The sequence below is a fragment of the Mya arenaria genome, chromosome 8 (assembly GCF_026914265.1).
Source record: "Mya arenaria isolate MELC-2E11 chromosome 8, ASM2691426v1".
Classification (NCBI taxonomy): Eukaryota; Metazoa; Mollusca; class Bivalvia; order Myida; family Myidae; genus Mya; species Mya arenaria.
In genome coordinates, this window is record NC_069129.1 from 24,222,438 (window position 1) to 24,243,703 (window position 21,266).

Consider the following 21,266-nt stretch of genomic DNA (forward strand, 5'->3'; position numbering starts at 1 on the left):
CCTTTTTGATGAAAGAATAATAATATTTATATATTTAACCAACATATATAAAGCAAACTGTTTCATAGAGGATTACTTTTATTCTCAGAATGATTTACACATATATCAACACGATATAAATGGACATTTGACTTCTGCATTTGGTATAAACGACAACAGGTGTTTGTATATGTAAGCTGCTTACATAAATAATGGCTGGCTATGGAAAATCGGTCAAAAGCAGGTATATAGGATTTCTCAAACGACTTTTCGTTTACGAAAAGGCAATGAAATGCGATATCATTTGCAAATTAATCAACAGAGTTCCGTACCTTATTTATGGGAACATTTCATAAACGACAGATTTTTACAGCGTTATTTCAAGAGCGAATTTGCTATATTGGAACACAACCTCTATTAGTTTCAAAAATATAATTTGTTTTAAGTTTCAAAAACGACGTTTGCTTTGTTTTAACACAGTTTCCCCCCTTATTATCAATTGCAACTTTTATCGTTGTTTTTTATAAAGCTACCTGTCTTAGTTTCGAGAACTACATTTGCTATATGTTTACACAGTTACCTCCCTTAGTGTTGGAACGACATTTGCCATAATTTTACACATTTTCTTCCATTAGTTTCAAAAATTACAATTGCAATATTTTACAGTTAGTTTCAAAACCGATTTAGGTTACACACCACCATTGTTATTTCCTATATAATTCAATGTAAAATAATAATTTTTAGACAACATTTGAAGGCATTTCGAGCGAATGCAGGCTATGATAACAATATATATTCTTAAAGTACAAGCTTTAAATTACCTTTTAAGCCAATAAAAAGGGGGGGGGGTCAAGTTATTCCTAAGAAAAATCGCTCCACTTGAAAAACAAACTCTAAAAATTTACCGTCCGCCATGACAGTTCTTCCAAAATGACCGTTCAACTATAGGGCAGCGGTTTATGCTTTAATCTCTACTATAAATGATAAATCAAGCAAGAATAGATACTTAAGGTATAAAAGTTTCAGGAATAATGATATTTTTTATTTACAGTGTCTTGAGCATGTGAAAACATGTCTATCAATCATAAGAACTTTTTTTTATTGAGAATTTTCCACACAACGGAAGTACATATGACGTAATGGTGACGTCATTCCTTTAGGCAATATATGTTCACATCAACTTCCCTTAGTTTCGAAAACATCATTTGCTTTATTTTAACACAGTTACCTCCCTTAGTTTCAAAACGACATTTGTACTTTTTGTAAACAGTAACCTCCCTTAGTTTCTAGACCCACATTTGTAATATTTTACAGTGTTTCTTCCCTTAGTTTGATAATCGACATTTGCTTATTTTTTTACAGAGTTACCTCCCTAAGTTTCGTATACGACAAAATTTAACACAGTTACTTCCCTTAGGTTCAAGATCGGCATGTGAGATATTTGTACACAGTTCCTTTAGTTTACAGATTATTTTCAATATTTTTACACTGATGCATTCCTTAGTTTCGAAGACGACATTTGCAAAGAAAATAACTTAGTTACCGTCATTTGCTGGTTTTTCAAGGAAATAAAGCATTAATGATACGTTTTAGAGGGGTGGGGTTCAGATGACCAACTCCCCCAAATGTACTAGAGGTCATCTCTTATGTTTCCGCTCTAAATGTGTCTTTTCATGTTTGTGTCAAAAACAAGTGCATATGCTATTTTGAATTGTGTATAAATGACTATTTTGTTTCTATTACTTGCTTCTAGTACATATATGCATTCACAAAGGCTACATTATCAATTTATAACAATAACAATGTTTAATTAATCAAACCCTGGTAATACTTACTTATCAAGCAATATTAATGTTAAGTATGTTAACAAGAAATAAGTATTGTTGGGTGTATTGCATGCTTTCCTTTGTGATCATCTCCTATAACTACCGGCACGCTCGGCCATCGTCAGGTTTTATGAAATGTTGTTTAAAAACAAAACAAATAACACACGCTGTCTTCACTGAAAACAAAGAAATTTCCTGTCACCGTTTTATTTTGATGTTTTACAATGAACCCAACACATAAAAGGTTTAAAGCATACCTATATGCAGATGGCAATACTGTTTACACTCATTTGAACGAACAAAAACCCTTTTAAGAAGCCATATAACCTTAAAGATGCACTCTTACTCCCAGATGAGATTTACCACAATTAACAAAATTGTTTTAATATACCAAAAGGATGAATACATTACAAAAACAATGATTTTTGTCAAGTATAACGATTTTAATTTGAACCCCCCCCCCCCACAGTATATCTACTTTATGAGACTATAGTAGATCACAGTATACTATAAACACTCACCAATCATTTAATATTTTTGCGTATTCAGCTATTAAATACACGGTTACAATCTTGTCATCAGTTATTAATATTTTCAATAAATGCATTATTAAGTGAGTAGTTAAAGGTTAATTTTCCAACATTTGTGTTGGTTATACATGTGTATGTATTGATTTTGAATAAGAATTTCACTTTAAAAAAACAACAGAATATATCAAATTAAAGCTGAACTCTGCCTGAAAGGGACTAGACACCAGATGATACCAAGAAAATAGTCAAAACTTATATAAAATTGATATCGTTGTATAAAACGCAATGAATCTTACTTACTAATGTACCACATCGCTAACGCCCCATGTATCTTTCACAGTTCTTGCGCTTGGTCTGTCTATCACGTTTATCCCAGTAAATTAAAAATAAGTATATTAATCTGTACTAAGTACGTGACTTTCACACACTAATTGTACATACTATAAAATGAGAAACCATTATGCGCTATTTTTAAACGGGTACTCTCAGCTTAGACAGAGAACAAAATATTCCTGTTATCATGTTAAATGATGTATTATCGGCACCATACTACCCCATATTGACAAGTCAAGGCTTGTTCTGAGGAACTTATGTATTTTGGCGATATGGGGACCATCTGGTGTCTAGTCCCTTTAAAGCAGTATGTACTTACTCCATTAGATTAAATGATGTTTTTTCACCAATAAGTGTTCAAGCAAAAAAAACGAAAACTTTTTAGATGTATTCATTAATCTGCTCGGAAATGAAGATAAATAAGAAGTTTAGAACAAAGAGATAGTTGAAATAACGATCCTCTCAAGGATTTGTACATCATTTATTTCCGCTATGTGGATATCAATTGGGGTTGTATTTAACTCTAGTTACATTTCCCTTAGTAGGATTTTCAATAGTTCCAGTTATCTTCTTCTCCGTTACCAATGCCTTTACAATATCGTAAACAAACGTCTCCCTAGTTCGGCAGTCGTTTTTCCCCTCAGGTGCAGGTTTAAAGAATGGAATTCCCTTTTCTTCTGGGTAGGAGTAAAAATAGTCAATTTCATCGCGAAGCTTTTCTTCCGCATCCTTTATTACAGGTGGGAGTGGGTATCGCTTGTCGTCATCATTGACCAATGCTTCGACTAACTGCTCAACCGTCCTTGGTGGTGGCCCTTTAGCACATTCTTGTGCATACGGATCTATCGAACATTTACCAGTGTAAGGTTTGGCACCTCTTTGTATCAAATCAGCATAAGTTGCCGCTCGCTTTGTACGAATCACGTTCCTGATCTGAGTCGCACCGGGTGCAAATAACCTCATTTCAGACACACAAAGTCCCGACGCTTCATCACAAAACAGTTCAGAACTTCCACCGCAGTTATTGCTGCACTTTGGTGTGTCAGAATAATTGTACCAGGCGTCTGTCCACGTGTCTTTAATACCATCCTCATTAGCAAGAAACTGCATGCCAACCATTCTTGCCTCGGGATTATGCTCAGGCTTATCAGGGTTGTTAGGCGGGTAGTCAGAGGCTGGATCAATCCCACATACAGTCTTCTGGCGCTCTCGGAACTTTTCCCACTGATAGTCAACGAAGGCATGGTGCATCCAGAATACGGGATCGGCAGCTGCCATGAGACCGGCCATGGTCCCACCTACCCAGACGTGAACACTGTTATGACCCCGCTCCCAGAGACCGTGAAAGTCCTGAAAGGTTCGGTTATAAGAATTGAATTAAGGAATGAATCGCGTAATTGATGTTATTGTCAGGATATGAACGCAGCTGGGCTGGTTTAAAGTATGTGAAGGACTCCACGCGTTCTTTGACCAGACCAACTGCGTTCATATCCCCGATAATAGCATCAATCACGCAACTCATTCCTTATAGGTACACCAATAGTTGATCATTTCTTTCAAAAATTGTTCAAAAATACTTAATTACATTTAAGAAAACCTAACAGTAATTCTTTCTCTTCTATTCTGTTAATAGAATGACCCGACCGTAACCGGAAACAATTTATCATATGACGTCATAAAAGAGTGGGAAAAATTATCACGTCATAGTTGACACGTTTAATCACGTTCACGTAAAAATTAAACGCTTACGACACCAATACATTAAGCAAATCAAAAATTTACACTTTTAACATGTTGCTTAAAGCTTTTTGTGGCCTGCCGACACAATACAAAGAATAATACGCGATGATTCGCGACCCGAACATATCCGAAGATTTTGTGTTCATCGGAAAATATTCGCAATTGCCAAAAGGCCGTTCATATAAGGAACATACGGAAATTGGGGTGTTAATATAGACTTGCAAGTACAAGTGGTAAACTTGTTTTACATAGCATTCACATAGCATTCACATATACAATGGAAAATTAAATTTCAAATCCAACTTCTTGATTATATGTGCCTTATTCAACAATCAATATAATGCATTGAAATTAAAAAAAATATATTAATATATATTTCTACATCAACCTTTTTTTGTTTTAATAAGTCAAAACTGTATAAATATATTCAAAATGTAACTTCATGAATGAATAAATAAGCCAAATTGATGCATAAATGAGTAGTTTGTTATGTTGACATTTAAAATATTAAAGCAATGTTTAGATATTTAATATTATATGTGTTATTTAAGTTAGGCATATATTGAAAATGATTGTTCAAACATGTAAATATATATGTTCATCAAATAATACTTTTATACTATAGTTTGATGATTTGCAATAGTACTTTAAATTTAGTCCATCCGTTTTATGTCAATTATTATATGTCGCTCACTGCATTGTATAGTTGCAATGCTGATATATGTATGTGTAAATATAACACAAAACCTGTAAAGTTTACGTATAATAAAATAGGTTCTATTCTGTTCTGTTCTATAACTTTAAAGCTGCACTCTCACAGATTAAACGTTTTGACATTTTTATATATATATATATATTTTTTGTCTTGAAACGAGCCAATTTATGCGAAAATGCATGGAAACCAATGATTTAAGACCGCTGACAAAAATAAGATAGTAGACTTTCATATTTAAGTTCAAAAAATGATGTTTTATGCATTTTTCTTAAACCGTTAGTAACGCTTTTTAACATTCATTTTCGAACAGAAATATGAAAATCTGCGATCTGATCTTTTGTCAGCATTCTTATATCACTTGATTGCTGATATTTACGCAAAAATTGGCTCATTCCAAAACATGTTTTTTTTAAAAGTTGTCAAAACAGTAAATCTGTGAGTGTGCAGCTTTAAATGGTCGTTTGTAGCGGTTGGTTAATGACAAACTATTGAAAACATTATTTACCGCTAACATACAATAGCCCATCACTTGATCAATTCGAGACTGTTCGTAGAGAGATCCCTTTCCGCTAGCCACGTTGCGCGTCAGAGGATTATCCCTCGCAATCCAACCAGCAAACGGGCCAGAATTGACCACCCCTGAACCCGTGCCTTTTGAAAGCAATGAAAAGGTATGTGGAAATTAATATTCTATTTACAGCAAGGCTTTCCCAAAATATAGCTTTGCATCTTTGTGCACAGGTTTGAATTTGAAGTAAAAGGTGTGTCATTTTTCAAACCAAGTGAGATAATTACTTATATACACTCGTTGGCACAGGCTTAAATTTGGAGTAAAAACGTATGTCTTATTTCAAACCAAGTGGAGATGATTACTTATATACGCTCATTGGCACAGGCTTAAATTTGGAGTAAAAACGTACGTCTTATTTCAAACCAAGTGGAGATGATCACTTATATACGCTCATTGGCACAGGCTTAAATTTGGAGTAAAAACGTATGTCTTATTTCAAACCAAGTGGAGATGATTACTTATATACGCTCATTGGCACAGGCTTAAATTTGGAGTAAAAACGTATGTCTTATTTCAAACCAAGTGGAGATGATTACTTCTATACGCTCATTGGCACAGGCTTAAATTTGGAGTAAAAACGTATGTCTTATTTCAAACCAAGTGGAGATGATTACTTCTATACGCTCATTGGCACTGGCTTAAATTTGGAGTAAAAACGTATGTCATATTTCAAACCAAGTGGAGATGATTACTTATATACGCTCATTGGCACTGGCTTAAATTTGGAGTAAAAACGTATGTCATATTTCAAACCAAGTGGAGATGATTACTTATATACGCTCATTGGCACTGGCTTAAATTTGGAGTAAAAACGTATGTCTTATTTCAAACCAAGTGGAGATGATTACTTCTATACGCTCATTGGCACTGGCTTAAATTTGGAGTAAAAACGTATGTCATATTTCAAACCAAGTGGAGATGATTACTTATATACGCTCATTGGCACTGGCTTAAATTTGGAGTGAAAACGTATGTCATATTTCAAACCAAGTGGAGATGATTACTTATATACGCTCATTGGCACTGGCTTAAATTTGGAGTAAAAACGTATGTCTTATTTCAAACCAAGTGGAGATGATTACTTATATACGCTCATTGGCACTGGCTTAAATTTGGAGTAAAAACGTATGTCTTATTTCAAACCAAGTGAGATAATTACTTATATACATTCATTGTAACAGGCTTAAATTTGGAGTAAAAATGTACGTCTTATTCAAAGTGGAGATCATTTGAACAAGTGACTCTGCTTCCATCTGCGATCTTTAACATTGTATCAATGTTGCGATATGTAATGTTTGATATTCAACTCTAGAGTAAAGTTCTTTTACGTAGAAAATGTTTGAACCTCCACTTAGCTCGTAGTTTTACTGACCTTTGCAAGGAGATAACCCAATTATTTCTTGTCTTTATGGCGTTGTGCGCCGTCACCTGTGTGCCATTACATGTTGGGGTCCTTGATTTATCCCCGGAGTTTCCATTGTTTTGTTTATTACTAATATGATATTTAACATTGTTCTGTACAATACAATAAATTATTGATCCGTTTTGATCCGGAATGTCGTATTCGACTCTCGTGGATTTTTGCAGATTTTGATTTCACTCGGCTTGTGCATCGTGAAATCTGAATCTGCAAAAATCCACTCAAGTCGAACATGACCGCCCGGATCAAATCGCAGTACTAATAACCCTTTTATTATATACATTACTGGTTAGTTCACTTAAAAGCTACATGTTTTCATATTAAATGTCATTTTAACGACACACTATTTTGTTTATGACGTCATAACATCGCGCAACGATACTTGTTATGATGTGACGTCACAAGAGTGGAATACGGGCTACCGTATTTTGCGATACGTATTGCGTGTTGATTTATGACGAGTATATAATAAAAAGATATATTTCGACTCGTACACAGCTGGGAGCACCATATTTTACGAGTTCAAATATATCCGTATTGTACAAAACAATGTTAAATATCTTATTTGTTCAATGACTTCATTATTCCAAATAGGTTAAGTATGAAGGTATCCAATTCTGAGAACATTTCGACGTTTTGTTTGTTTGTAAATAAACTAGAATTGATAATGGTTATTAAAGAGTATTAACGGATTGTCACTCTAGCTATAGAGCTTCTGTCAATCCGGATTTTCATTTAAACCTTTTCACGCGTTTCGGTCTTTATCGCAAGTCTAAGGTCAGTTAGCACTAAATAAATTTCCTATGTATTCTACAGCCAATTGACCAATTTGCATAAAGAATAAAACTAATTTCTATCCTTCACGACCCCAAAATGCAAAATATGGGGAGAAGGTTCACTTGTTTACAAAACATTGATAAACATTAATACTAACGTTAAAAAAGTAACGTTTCTCAAAAGAAAAAGAATAATGGTCGAACGTAACCACAGTGTTTTCGGTAAAATTACCATATCCGGTGTGCGAGTACAGACAATGCGGTGAAAATGAAAAAGGCACATCAAGTAGATCCAGCATGTTAAGTCTGTTTTTGAAATCACAAACCATTTAGCTTCAAAACCTTTACAGATGGAAAGAAGCCAATGGTCTAATATGGAATAAACATGCTTTCATTCACTGTCATGTGGTAATCAAAAGAAATAAGACACGTATCAATGAGTAGGCACTTACGAATTGGTGTAATTTGCCTTCAACATGGAATTTGTTACAAAAAAAGCGTACGGAAAAAGGCGGGATTTTGGTACGCGCGCGAGTCCTGATACGGAAATATAATGTACGGTCATGTGTTGAAAATGAGAGTCAACGATTTGATGTATAAATTGTGTATATAATAAGATCAGTGATGATATTGCGTTACTTGTATTTATTGATTGTAACACGAATCAGCATTAAGTGGTTTATTGAAGAACTCGTTATGATGAATATAAATGATAATGAGTGGTTACCCATATGATTGTTATCCCACATAACGGACAGAGCAGGGCTCACGGCCATATTATCGTCCATGGAACTGTCCCAATATGGCAGGAAAACTCTATCATCTATACGCCTAAGCGCCTCCTCAAAACTGAAAATAGGTGGTAATTTAACAATTTATTTAAATTTTACGGATATCATATTCATATATATTTATATTCTTGGTTTATTTATGTATCAATACGTATTTGAATACCATAAAGGAGTATGTTTTATTTATTTTCCTTGCATGCATTAACCTTCATATCAGTAGGGTAATAAGTAGCACCGTGCAGTAAGTTATGTGCTAATAAATTGCAATGCTATTCCAAAATACTCATTGTACTGCTTTTTTTGGCAATAGAGTACAAGATATACTGCACCCACTACCCTTGTGATCCTAATTTTACGCGTATTACTCTCAACTTAACAGAAGGTGGTATACCATATAATACTATAATGAAACATCATTATGTATTTCAAGGAAGTACAATCTTACAAGGTGATGAACGCTCGATGCCAGGGCAGAAAGGCGTTTCCACCGTGGGCACCACCTTTTATCAAAGCCATACGGTGAATCAGGGCGAAACAGGTAACATTTGTGTGATTCGACTGTTGCTAGAAAAAAATAGACCTTTTAAAACGCTTATATAAGAAGCAAACACATTACGCCAAACGGCAAATACTTATATAGTTACGGTTATAACTATCATAGAACAGAGGGTATGTGAATTAATCGTGCCTATTATTTCAGTTGATAGAATAATTAATGTACAAGCATAAGGTCTCTGGTTCGATCCCTGGACTGGGCGCATACTCTTCGTTTGTGACATGTTTTAAAACATGTCTTTAAAGTGTAAGGGCCATGTTGATAAATTGATAACACAGAGTGTTTCTCGGCTTTAAATTCATTCAGTCCAAATAAGTCTTTAATGAAACTAAGAGCGTTTTTGTTGGTAATAAACTGTTTCTGTTTTATTTCGGTTTCACAAACTGTCTTTTTGTTGTTACAGTTTCAAATAAAACTAAAACCAGTTTTATCGTATTTTTTTAATGAAAACCAAAACCGGTTTTTGAAACTATCGAAACCCCTACAGGAGGCGGTTTCATCGGTTCGTTCCATCCGAAAACTAGTTCACTTTGAAAAACAACATGGCGGTCAGTGGTCCAACACGTGGGTTGAAACACCTTTTATATAAAACATACAAACGACCATCTGCGGTATCATTGTTTTGAAGAAGTTCAGAAATAATGGCTACATACAGTAGCCCCGCCATGTTGTTGAAACTGTACACAAAACCATGCATTTGTTATTTCAAGCAAAACTATCAAAACCGGTTTCGAAACTGCTGAAACCATTGAAACCATAACTGAAACTGGTTTGGTATCAACAAAAACGCCCTAAGCATACATATATCCAATTCATTTAAAACAAATTAAGCAAACCTACGTGATACAACGAATTCAAAGCAGCATGGAATCTGTTACGCTCCTCTAAAGAAAGTGTCCGATACTCGCGTCTCGTCCTAAATCCAGTTGCAGGTTTTCTTACACCATATTTAGCGATTTCTAAGACGCATTTCAGGTCATCCTCATCGTCGTTGTCATCGTCTTGTTTGGACTGCCAGAGAGCGGCACGGAGGCACCACAGCTTGGCACTATTTTCAGGAACGTAATTGTTGACAAGGTCCTTATAACAGTCTGCGTAGCTGAAGGGAACTCTAACACCGACAACGTCGAAATCATCGTAGCGTGTGTCATTGTCATACATAAGGTAAACTGAAAGAAGTTTAACGTCGGCGTCAAACACTTGAAACAGCGCACGGTTAAATATACGTTATTTAAACAGTTCTTAAACGAAGTCAGTTAAAGATGCACTCTTACACCGAAATAAGGTTTTTACACAATTTATACAATTGATTTGATATACCAAAAAGGATGAATACATGTCGAAAACAATGGTTCTTATTAAGGATATCTACTTAAATTTGAAGGAAATAGGCAGAACACATGGTATTTCTACCTTAATATACTATAGTAGATCACAGTAAATCTTTTAGCCCTCACCAATCATTTCATATTTTTGCGTTTTGATCTAATATATACACGGTTACAATCTTGTTATCAGTAACATTTTCCAAAAATGCATTACTTAGTCAGTAGTTAAAGGTTCATCACTCAAAATTTACGTTTGTTATACATGTGTATGCACTGATTATGAATAAGAGTGTCACCTAAAAAGAAGATATATCAAGTTGGATGATTTCTATCGCGCTTAACATCTGCTATTTTGGCGCACACATAACGAGTTTGGACGAAAGAGTAGGACGAATTATTATGAATTTCTATCAATTTCTAAGACAGATACATTATTTCAGATTGAAAACAAGAAACAAAACCAACTGACCGTCTGCTTTTGGGCGTCCCTCAATTCTTGATGTTACATTGTCCAGCATATCGGTGCACGTGTCCCGTTCATCGTACAGTTCCTTAACCTTAAAAGGATAAAGACGTTTTCAGTCACATTTTATCGTTATATTGTAGAATGTTTTAATCTGGCGACGTCATCTTGTTCGTGTTTAGTTTCGATCCATTTCACGTGGTTAATCATTTACAGGGTGAAACATGAACATATGTATATGTTGTTAGACTATAATTTCGAGTACTGATCGACTAAATTTTATCGCGAATGTGTACTCCTCGAAAATCGAGAAACATCAAAGGTTACACAGTTGACTGTCAGTCCAGCGGCAGCAGGTTTGATTCCCTGCCGCACCACTAAAATAATAATTGCCTTCCGGGAGGGACGTTAAATGGAGGGGGTGGGGGGGTACTGTGTGGCAGTGCTATACACTGGTGTTTGTAAAATAACCGGGGTAGCGCTCTTACCAGAGGTACATTCTACCTGTGTGTCTGTGCAATATGCTACAACTCCTAATATGACTAACAACCTTATCGGAGCACTCGTAGGATGGGCCTTGCGACTATAAAGCCCCCTCCCTCTCAGCACCTCAGCAGCGTAAAGGAAAACTCATTATATTATGGTTAACTTTTTAATTTAAACATTTGCATTATTTATTGAAAACAAATATTCAAAGACGGATAACACAATTATATTTAACCAACTACAAGCGTTGGTTTAGTAGTATCAAAAGTGTTTCGAAGATGCTGCGTCCATCACATATACGTTAATATCGCAGTAACTTGGTTGTAGTAATTATGCACCAGTCAATTGTAAACACGGCCCCCAGGTCCGGGGAATAGCGGGGACTTTGACTTTCGGTTTAGCCAACCCCGGCTAAAATCCCCGCCCTGCGGGGACGAACAGATGGTAAAAGCCCCGCAAAACGCCCCCGCAACACAGGGACCCTAGGTAAGGCCCATTCCCCGCTATATTTAAAGCGGAGACAAAACCGCCGCTATCACCCGGCACTGCGGGGCCACTTGAAAGGTAAAAACACGGCTATCCCCGGTATACCCCCGGATCTGGGAAGGGGGGCGTGGTTACAATTGACTGGTGCATTACCTGGTTTGCCATGTTTTCCTGGGTTTTACTAAATTCATCCATCTTCTTTAGAACCCTCGACAACATTTTTTTCGATGAGGCGCCATTGGTTCCCGGCAACCAGAGAGATGCTAGCACCAACAATAACGGAAAGATCAATCCCATGGCCGTGTTCAAGTCGCAGTTCGCTCTGAAAGAAAATATATAGTGAATGCTATATTTTACAAGTTGGTAAAGTGACTCGCTTATGTTTTGGACCAAAATTCAGTTTTCCCGATAATGCATCTGAAAACACTTATTTCATCATTATTTTACCCTATGATATCGAAATTGCGGAAAAAATACAGTTCAAGCATAAAACAGTATTTTGGTTTTAGTGTGATTTGCGAAACCCCACGCCGGTTAAATCAAGAAAAAAATCTAGAAAACCGCCGTCTAGTCTACACGGCCACCGGGACTCTAAGACAAATGGCGGTTATGTTGACCTGTTAAGGATACATTGATAACATCACGTGATAATGTCAACCAACCAGTCACGCAACACAACAGCCGTAATTAATTTTCAATCGCGTTTTGTACGCTAATGAAAATGGCGGTCTTCAAAGACGATATTTGAGCTAATATTAACATTTGCTGAAGGGTTCCAGCTTTTGGTATATTTGTTTTAACGCTCCATATGATTTGCCACACGTTATTTCGTAACTAAAAAGGACGTTATACAAACCATGAGCGAGTCACTTTAGCAATATTTTATTTTATATGTTAAAGAATTAAGACTCAATAGGTCTCAAGTCATATTGTAGATATATGCAATTCACATAAAACGTATCATGCTATCAATGAATTGGAGTGCGAAGTTTAAAGTTGCGTTTATATATCCCGCAGTCAAACTGACCTTTTTCCTGACACGTTCCTTGACCCACTTTAATGATAACTGTCGCTTTTCCAAGAAATTTCCGCCACGAATCAAAAGTGGCCACCCAGTAATACCAGGAGTTCCACGCAGAATATTAAATTGAAAGATTGGCAACTTATCATATAACGAAACAATAAAGCCAACTTATATCTCGACCAACACATGTAAAGACAACTGTTTCCAAGTGGATGACTGTACAAGAGAAAAATGTATGACAAAACATAATACGCAGCTATTTTAAGAAAATAATAGCAAAAGATTTGTGTAATCGTAAGCTGATTACGAAATGCAAATTGCCCGTGAAACATCTTTACAAGTCTTTGGCGTTTAGTTGACCTTCGGTTCACAATAAATCGTTGATGTAGCTTTGCTATTCTGGACTATTTGAAATTGCACTTTCACAAATCCTATTATCGTGGTTTTTCTGAACAGATATGAATAAGAATGAAACTTCTACACGAACTATATCGTCGACCGACATTTTTATTTAAAAAAATGGAACTATTAGTTTTGCTAGGAAAAATTGCTTATCATATTTTACAACGCTATGCTATTCTAAATAAACAAAAAGATCTTTTCAAAAATAAGAAAAGATTCAAGATTCCAATTAGTTATTGTAGTAACATAAGCGTACATGTGTGTGTGTTTTGCTCGCTCCATGATAGAGCAACAAGCAACAAGATATTGCTGTTTTTTTATATGTTGCTAAATCATACGCATTTTGTTTTGTTTCGAACATCTAAGTTAAACGAGTTTAACACGAAAATGCATTTTAAAAACATCAAGTTATATTGTGATCTTTCAAATAAAATATATGGTAAAAGTGGAAATTGTTAAATCGTTATTTAATATAGAAATGGTATAATAACACAACAAAAACTACAGGGACAAGCCTTTGGTGAGCACTTTGAACGAAGTGTTGAGAGGCACAGGCTTATGCCTGACTGGCACTGAACGATGGACACACATCGCCTTACAACATAGACAAGCAGCGCCTTACAACATAGACACACAGGGCCTTACAACATAGACACACAGCGCCTTACAACATAGACACACAGCGCCTTACAACAGAGACAAACAGCGCCTTACATCATAGACAAGCAGCGCCTTACAACATAGACACACAGGGCCTTACAACATAGACACACAGCGCCTTACAACATAGACACACAGCGCCTTACAACATAGACACACAGCGCCTTACAACATAGACACACAGCGCCTTACAACATAGACACACAGCGCCTTACAACATAGACACTCAGTGCATCACAATATAGACACACAGCGCCTTTCAACATAGACACACAACGCCTTACAACATAGATGCATAGCGCCTTACAACATAGACACACAGCGCATTACAACAAAGACAAACAACGCCTTACAACATAGACACACAGCGCCTTACAACATAGACAAACAGCGCCTTACAACATAGACACGCAGCGCCTTACAACATAGACACACAGCGCCTTACAACATAGACACACAGCGCCTTACAACATAGACACACAGCGCCTTACAACATAGACACACAGCGCCTTACAACATAGACACACAGCGCCTTACAACAAAGACACACAGCGCCTTACAACATACACACACAGCGCCTTACAACATAGACACACAGCGCCTTACAACATAGACACACAGTGCCTTACAACATAGGCACACAGCGCCTTACAACATAGACACACAGCGCCTTACAACAAAGACACCCAGTGCCTTACAACATAGACACACAGCGCCTTACAACATAGACACAAGCGCCTTGCAACATAGACACACAGCGCCTTACAACATAGACAAAAGCGCCTTTCAACAAAGACACCCAGCGCCTTACAACAGAGACACACAGTGCCTTACAATATAGACACACAGCGCCTTACAACATAGAAACACAGCGCCTTACAACATAGACACACAGCGCCTTACAACAGAGACAAACAGCGCCTTACATCATAGACAAGTAGCGTCTTACAACATAGACACACAGCGCCTTAAAACATAGACACACAGCGCCTTACAACATAGACACACAGCGCCTTACAACATAGACACACAGCGCCTTACAACATAGACACACAGCGCCTTACAACATAGACACACAGCGCCTTACAACATAGACACACAGTCCCTTAAAACATAGACACACAGCTCCTCACAACATTGACACACAGCGCCTTACAACATAGACACACAGCGCCTTACAACATAGACACACAGCGCCTTACAACATAGACACTCAGTGCATCACAATATAGACACACAGCGCCTTTCAACATAGACACACAACGCCTTACAACATAGATGCATAGCGCCTTACAACATAGACACACAGCGCATTACAACAAAGACAAACAACGCCTTACAACATAGACACACAGCGCCTTACAACATAGACACCCATCGCCTTACAACAAAGACAAACAACGCCTTACAACATAGATACACAGCGCCTTACACAATAGATACACAGTGCCTTACAACATAGACACACCAAGCCTTACAACATAGACATACCACGCCTTACAACATAGACATACCACGCTAACAGCATAGACACACCACGCCTTACAACATAGACATACCACGCCTTACAACATAGACACACCACGCTAACAGCATAGACAGTCAGACCACACAAGCACCAAACCACCTAATAATGGTTGATTTACCGTCTTCGAACAGTCAACAAGGCAGAAGCTCGCTTGAGGTTTAAAGGGCCCAACCACACACGTATTGCAGTATTTACGAACAAGGGAAATTATGAGATATAAGAAGTATGAGTGCTTGAATTTAAAAACCATATCGAAATGCTAAATGAAAAGGCTTTCCTTAATGTGTGGTATTTAGACCATTGCTTTAAAGTTAAGCCGTCAAAAATGTACTACGAGAACAGTAATGACCCACACCCAATCATATACTAGAAAATCTTTTCAATTGCCAAATAAATACACTATATGAAGAAGACAATGGGAACAGATAAAAAATGTCAATTTTAAAATTCAAATCATTCCATTTCTTGTTAAGTTTGATGGTCAAATCATTCCGTTCGTTGTAAATCCGATGGTCAAATAATTCCGTTTGTTGTTTAGTTCTATGGTCAAATAATTCCGTTTGTTGTAAAGTTCGATGGTAAATTTCTCAATTTCATCCAAAAAGAAGCATCAGTTGAGTCTGATTTATTAATCTGTAATCCCGGAGGACAAAAGTAATATAGCTTTTATTTTTTCCCAAGATATAAGGATTATACATATTTAAAATTGTTGATTTCACCAGCTGCGTACTGAATGACAACATAATAAACATACATTCTTACGTCTAAAGGAATCGGATGCCTTCAGTAGGTGCTGAAGCTGTACGCAAGGAATATTGTACATCAGTGTCCGTATTCATAAAACTTATTCAGTCTGTTCATGATTTAAGTCCATTTCCTCAAATCGAAGTCAATATCATGTTTTTTAACGAAATAGTTTGAATATTTAACAAAAGCAACGGAAATAAAGTAAGTCAGATATAATTATGTTATTGTATTAAACAACCAGTGCGATCCGGGAGAGGGCCTTAACTGACGTTACTATAACTCCTGGCCTAATCCCTTTGCATGTTTGATAATTAATTATTTCTCCCAAATTCTATGAAAACCTGTTTATGTTGTAATGTTTGTTACATTGTATTTACATTCATGCAATAAAATATTAATAAAAAAATATTAAATTAAATTAAGAAAATGAATTAAGTTACGAAATGACATGATGTTTTATGAACACCAACCCAGGTACTAATTGGTTTGAGTTTGCTTAGTAGTCTATAACGTAAAATCTTTAAATACAATGGGGACTTGTCGGATTACTATTATATATTGATAACACAAATAATATACTTACATGCTAAATCAATCCGGAGTTAACTAATAATTCCGGTTACTCATGTCGAGTAACCGAGGTTATCAACAAGTGAAATGTTAGTTGTTATTAACCGAAGGTCAACGTAGGGTCAATTCGCATGAGTTGTTTATCGCTCTTCTAAATTTCTATTGGTCAAGTAAATTCTCGCTTTACAAGTATTAATCCTTTGTGGTAAAGCTTTCTTTCGAATCAAGCCATCGTCAGTACAAGGTGTGTTAAAAGTTATGAAATTAATTTCATCGTCATTTAAAAAAATATATATATATATTACAACTATTTGATATAAATTATATTGCTTCGTCAAAATTAAGTTTATGAGTGATATGTCAGTATCAGCAAAATATTTATCGGCTTCACATTATTATTGGTTTTCATATGTCTAGTCATGATCGATATTTGCTCAGCTGTTTTTGACAGAGCGCACGTGGTCATCGGTATACTACGTAACTATACCTTGGTTTGTTATTGTAAAGCTGTATCTGAAACAGAATGGTAATGATAGCTCCCGCATATATATCTGAGCTGAGAGGACGCGTTCTGTCATTCGGGTTTTTGTTTTCAATACTTGATTTCAATATGCATCTTTTCGGCTCAGGGGAAATTAAAATTTATAACTGTGTTGGAGTAGTATAATTATTATGCAATAGTGATTTAGTGGTTCCGGTCTTGTCATAAAATAAATATTAACTATAAGAACTGTAAGTGATATAAGCTGTGGTTAAAATAGATTTACTCGCTAATGGTTATTCATGCTGTCATTTCCTTGTTTACTATTCTTTTTCCATTTTATTGACATGTCTGAGACGGCTCTTCGCGAAATCATTCACGAGCTGCGGACGGCCAAGCGCGCCAGGTCCGAGACGGCCACGCCGGTTACAGGGACACTATCCTCGTGCACACGAGTGAACACGATAAACTAACCGCCTGCCAGCCACGTGGCTCAGCCGTCGGGAGCACCGACAAGCGCCGCGACATTTAGTGCCACATCATACAGCGACGCGCTACCCATGAGGTATTCGGACGTGCAGGCCGCCCAGAGCCAGAGCCCGGAGTTTCCTACGCCCTTGGTGAATCAGGCACATTGTGAGCAAGGTATAACCCCCATAGTTAATGCACCTTTAGAGCAGGATGCAATCATGTATATGTCGCCAAGCATGCACAGCCATTTGGGAGACTCAGTGTCGGCTTCCATTAAATCTAAGATTATTTCTGGTAGCTATGTCGATTTTGCTCAATTATTAGACCAAGAAAAACCCGTAAGCGCTCAAGATGATGTGAAACAATTATCAATAGGCCCGAACGGCGAAATTGCGCTTAGAGCCAAACAAAATACGTCCAAAATATCAAACATTGAACAATGGACCGACGCCTTTTTTGTTTATAGCTCTTTATTCTTAACCGCTCACCCTAATAAAACCCAGGAGTTGCTGAAATACGGACGAGATATAAGGCTGGCAGCTAAGAAATTTTGTTGGACTTGGCTGGCTTGAATATGACCAGCAATTTAGAATGCGCCTCGCAATTGACCCATTGAGCTTTTCATTTGGTAAAATTGACAATGAGCTGTGGCTCACTCCCTCAATACCCAAATAGAGAGCACGCACAGTTATTAGAAATGGTATTAAACATGGTTTCGAGCTATGATACTATGGAGAGCGGAAATTCTTTGACTCAAAAAATCTAAAATCCGCTGAAGTTAATCCGGCAATTGTTTTAGATAAAATTAATAAAGAAATTCAACCAGGCAGAATGGCAGGGCTTTTCACTGAGTTACCCTTTTCAGATCTCCATATTTCGCCATTAGGGCTCGTCCCAAAATCGGACGGAGGGCACCGTCTTATTACCCATCTGAGCTTTCCGAGAAAAACCGGTGGAATAAATGGGGGTATTAAAGATGAAATCAAAACAGTGTCGTATACGTCATTTCGATAAGGTGGTTGATATTATTCTCGATTTAGGCCCAAATTGCTTATTGGCTAAAAGAGACATAAAATCAGCATTTCGGCTATTGCCTATAAATCCGTGTGATTTTAACTTACTGGGAATGAAAGTACAAGAGGCAATATACATCGACCTTAATCTTCCGTTCAGTGTCAGCTGCGCCCCTTTCTATTTTGAGGTTTTCTCAATATTTATCCATTGGCTTGTAAAAACAGTATCAGGACTACCATCTCTTGACCACTATCTAGACTATTTTATTTTCGTCGGGCCCGATGAAACAAACAATTGTGGTATATTACTAAAAACATTTCATACAATTTGCAACGGAATTGGTGTCCCGATGAAGAGAAAAGCGTAAGAACAACAACTGCTTTAGTATTCCTTGGCCTTGAGATCGACTCTTGCAAAGTTAATATAAGGATCCCACTCGTTAAAATTGAGGAAGTGAAGTCCTTGCTGTCACGTTATGTTAACAAGAAAAAAAAATACATTAGGTGATCTTCAGTCATTGGTAGGAAAATTGTGGTTTTTTTTGTTGTTTTTTTTTGGCCAAGCTATTCGCTCGAGTAGAGCTTTTTTCGGCGCTTTTATGACTCTGTCTGGATTGAAAATAAAATTTTACAAATTAAGGATAACGCAAGGCATGCACGAAGACTTTCTTATGTGGCTTAGTTGTTTTTTTTTTTTTTGTTTTTTTTTTGTCAGAATTTAACGGCCTTTGTACGAAAATGAAAACTTGCAACTCTACCGACAGTGCGGGTAGCGCTGAGTTGGGCTGTGGGTGTTTTAAACGGCAAGTGGGCTTTCTTTTCAATTGCCCAAGCACTGGATAAAAGATAAGGTCATGAAGGACATCACATTTCTCGAAATGGTCAGTTGTTTTAGCCGTTTACTTGTGGGCGCCGCAGTTGGCAAATAAGCGAATCAGTTTTCGTATATATATAATTTAGCGCTAGTCTCTATAATAAACAAGCAAACAGCAAAGTCAAGGCGGGTCATGAATCTAGTGAGAAGATTTGTTTTGAAATGCATGCAGTTTAATATTTTCTTTAAGGCAATGCACATTGATACACATGCAAATGAAATTGCTGGTTCTATTTCACGCAAACAGTGGCAGAGATTCCATCGGCTTGCACCAATAGCTACTCACCAAGAACAACTGCCAGAAAATTTTCTGTCGCTGATCTCAGAAATAAAAGTAGACGACTAATATCGTCGTCATTGTCAGTTAACACACTGGAGTCATATAATGTAGGGCTTAAATGGTTTCGGGATTTTCGATTTCTGTATCAATAACCGGATAATTGGCCTCCGGAGGTCGATCATATAGTCATGTTTTTGTCATACCTTTCTTTAGAAAGGCTACATACAATACCATTAAGCTCTACAAATGTGCGGTCGGATGCCAATGCAAGCTTTTCGGTCACCCAGACGCCACAGAAAATTACATTGTTAATCGTATACTTAATGGCATCCAAAAAGGCACACCTTCTTCTAGAACAAGGTTACCTATAACGTTGGGCTTGCTAGAAAATATAATTGAAGTATTACCTTTTGTTACCACCAATCATTATGAAAGTCAGTTGTTATCCGCTGCTTTCAGCTTAGCTTTTTTTTGGCTTTTTCCGGGTGGGTGAAATCACTGTTACAAAACAAGAGCTAACAAATAGGGTAGTTGCAATTGATGACGTGTTTTTGGCCTCGCCAGAAAATGCTCTCATTGTGAATATAAGGGGTTCCAAAACAGACCAAACATCCCGGGGCCATAGTATAAAAATTCCGAAGGCTACTAACAATACATGTCCTACGTTGGCCATGAGGCAGTTTATTGTTAAACGGCCTAAAATCAGAGGCCCCTTGCTCTGTCATCTGGATGGCAAACCATTGACACGCGGTCAATTTTCAGTTATATTGAAAAGTGCCTCTCTACATTAAACATTGAGTATTTAATATACAATACACATTCATTTAGAATAGGTGCAGCAACAACTGCCGCTTTGGTAGGCTGTCCTGTTGACATTATTAGGCCGCAGGTCGATGGAAGTCAGAGGCTTATAAATCATACATCAAAACCGGCAACACACAGTCGTTGCCTTGTTTAAATTAACGTTTTAATTCAGTGTGTAGTAATAACCGCCGTTCCGTTAGGCTGCACTACTATCTGGCATGTGAAGAAGTTTAATGGGTTTTAATAGTATACTGTTTCATTAGAATTCGCAGTACCTACGATTTGATCATTTCTCTCATACCGTTGATTACTTTCAATTGATCGGAAACAAATTTTAAGTTTGTTTGTATATTCTTTCATATTTATGTTCTCCTAAGCACGTATGGGTTGTGGGGTCATCCATCGTCAGGAA

General features: G+C 36.9%; 1 protein-coding gene across 1 annotated transcript; it reads right to left on the reverse strand.

The window, feature by feature from the left end:
• Positions 1 to 3,169: 3,169 nt before the first annotated feature.
• On the reverse strand, positions 3,170 to 12,195 carry LOC128244078 (putative tyrosinase-like protein tyr-3). The gene is made up of 7 exons (XM_052962094.1): positions 12,154 to 12,195; positions 11,035 to 11,122; positions 10,078 to 10,406; positions 9,127 to 9,239; positions 8,618 to 8,739; positions 5,629 to 5,774; positions 3,170 to 4,018 (listed from the first exon to the last, which is right to left on the reverse strand). Exons 1-7 carry the CDS (start codon positions 12,193 to 12,195, stop codon positions 3,170 to 3,172), a joined length of 1,689 nt encoding a protein of 562 aa, XP_052818054.1.
• Between the last annotated feature and the right edge of the window lie 9,071 nt (positions 12,196 to 21,266).

Bases quoted from the DNA above. Each gene is read 5' to 3' on its own strand.
- LOC128244078 (XM_052962094.1), bottom strand. From the start codon at position 12,195: ATGGATGAATTTAGTAAAACCCAGGAAAACATGGCAAACCAG. The intron at 9,240-10,077 runs GTAGGTTTGCTT...TTCTAGCAACAG, and splicing joins CTTTGAATTCGTTGTATCAC to TCGAATCACACAAATGTTAC. The intron at 8,740-9,126 runs GTAAGATTGTAC...ACCTATTTTCAG, and splicing joins CATCGAGCGTTCATCACCTT to TTTTGAGGAGGCGCTTAGGC.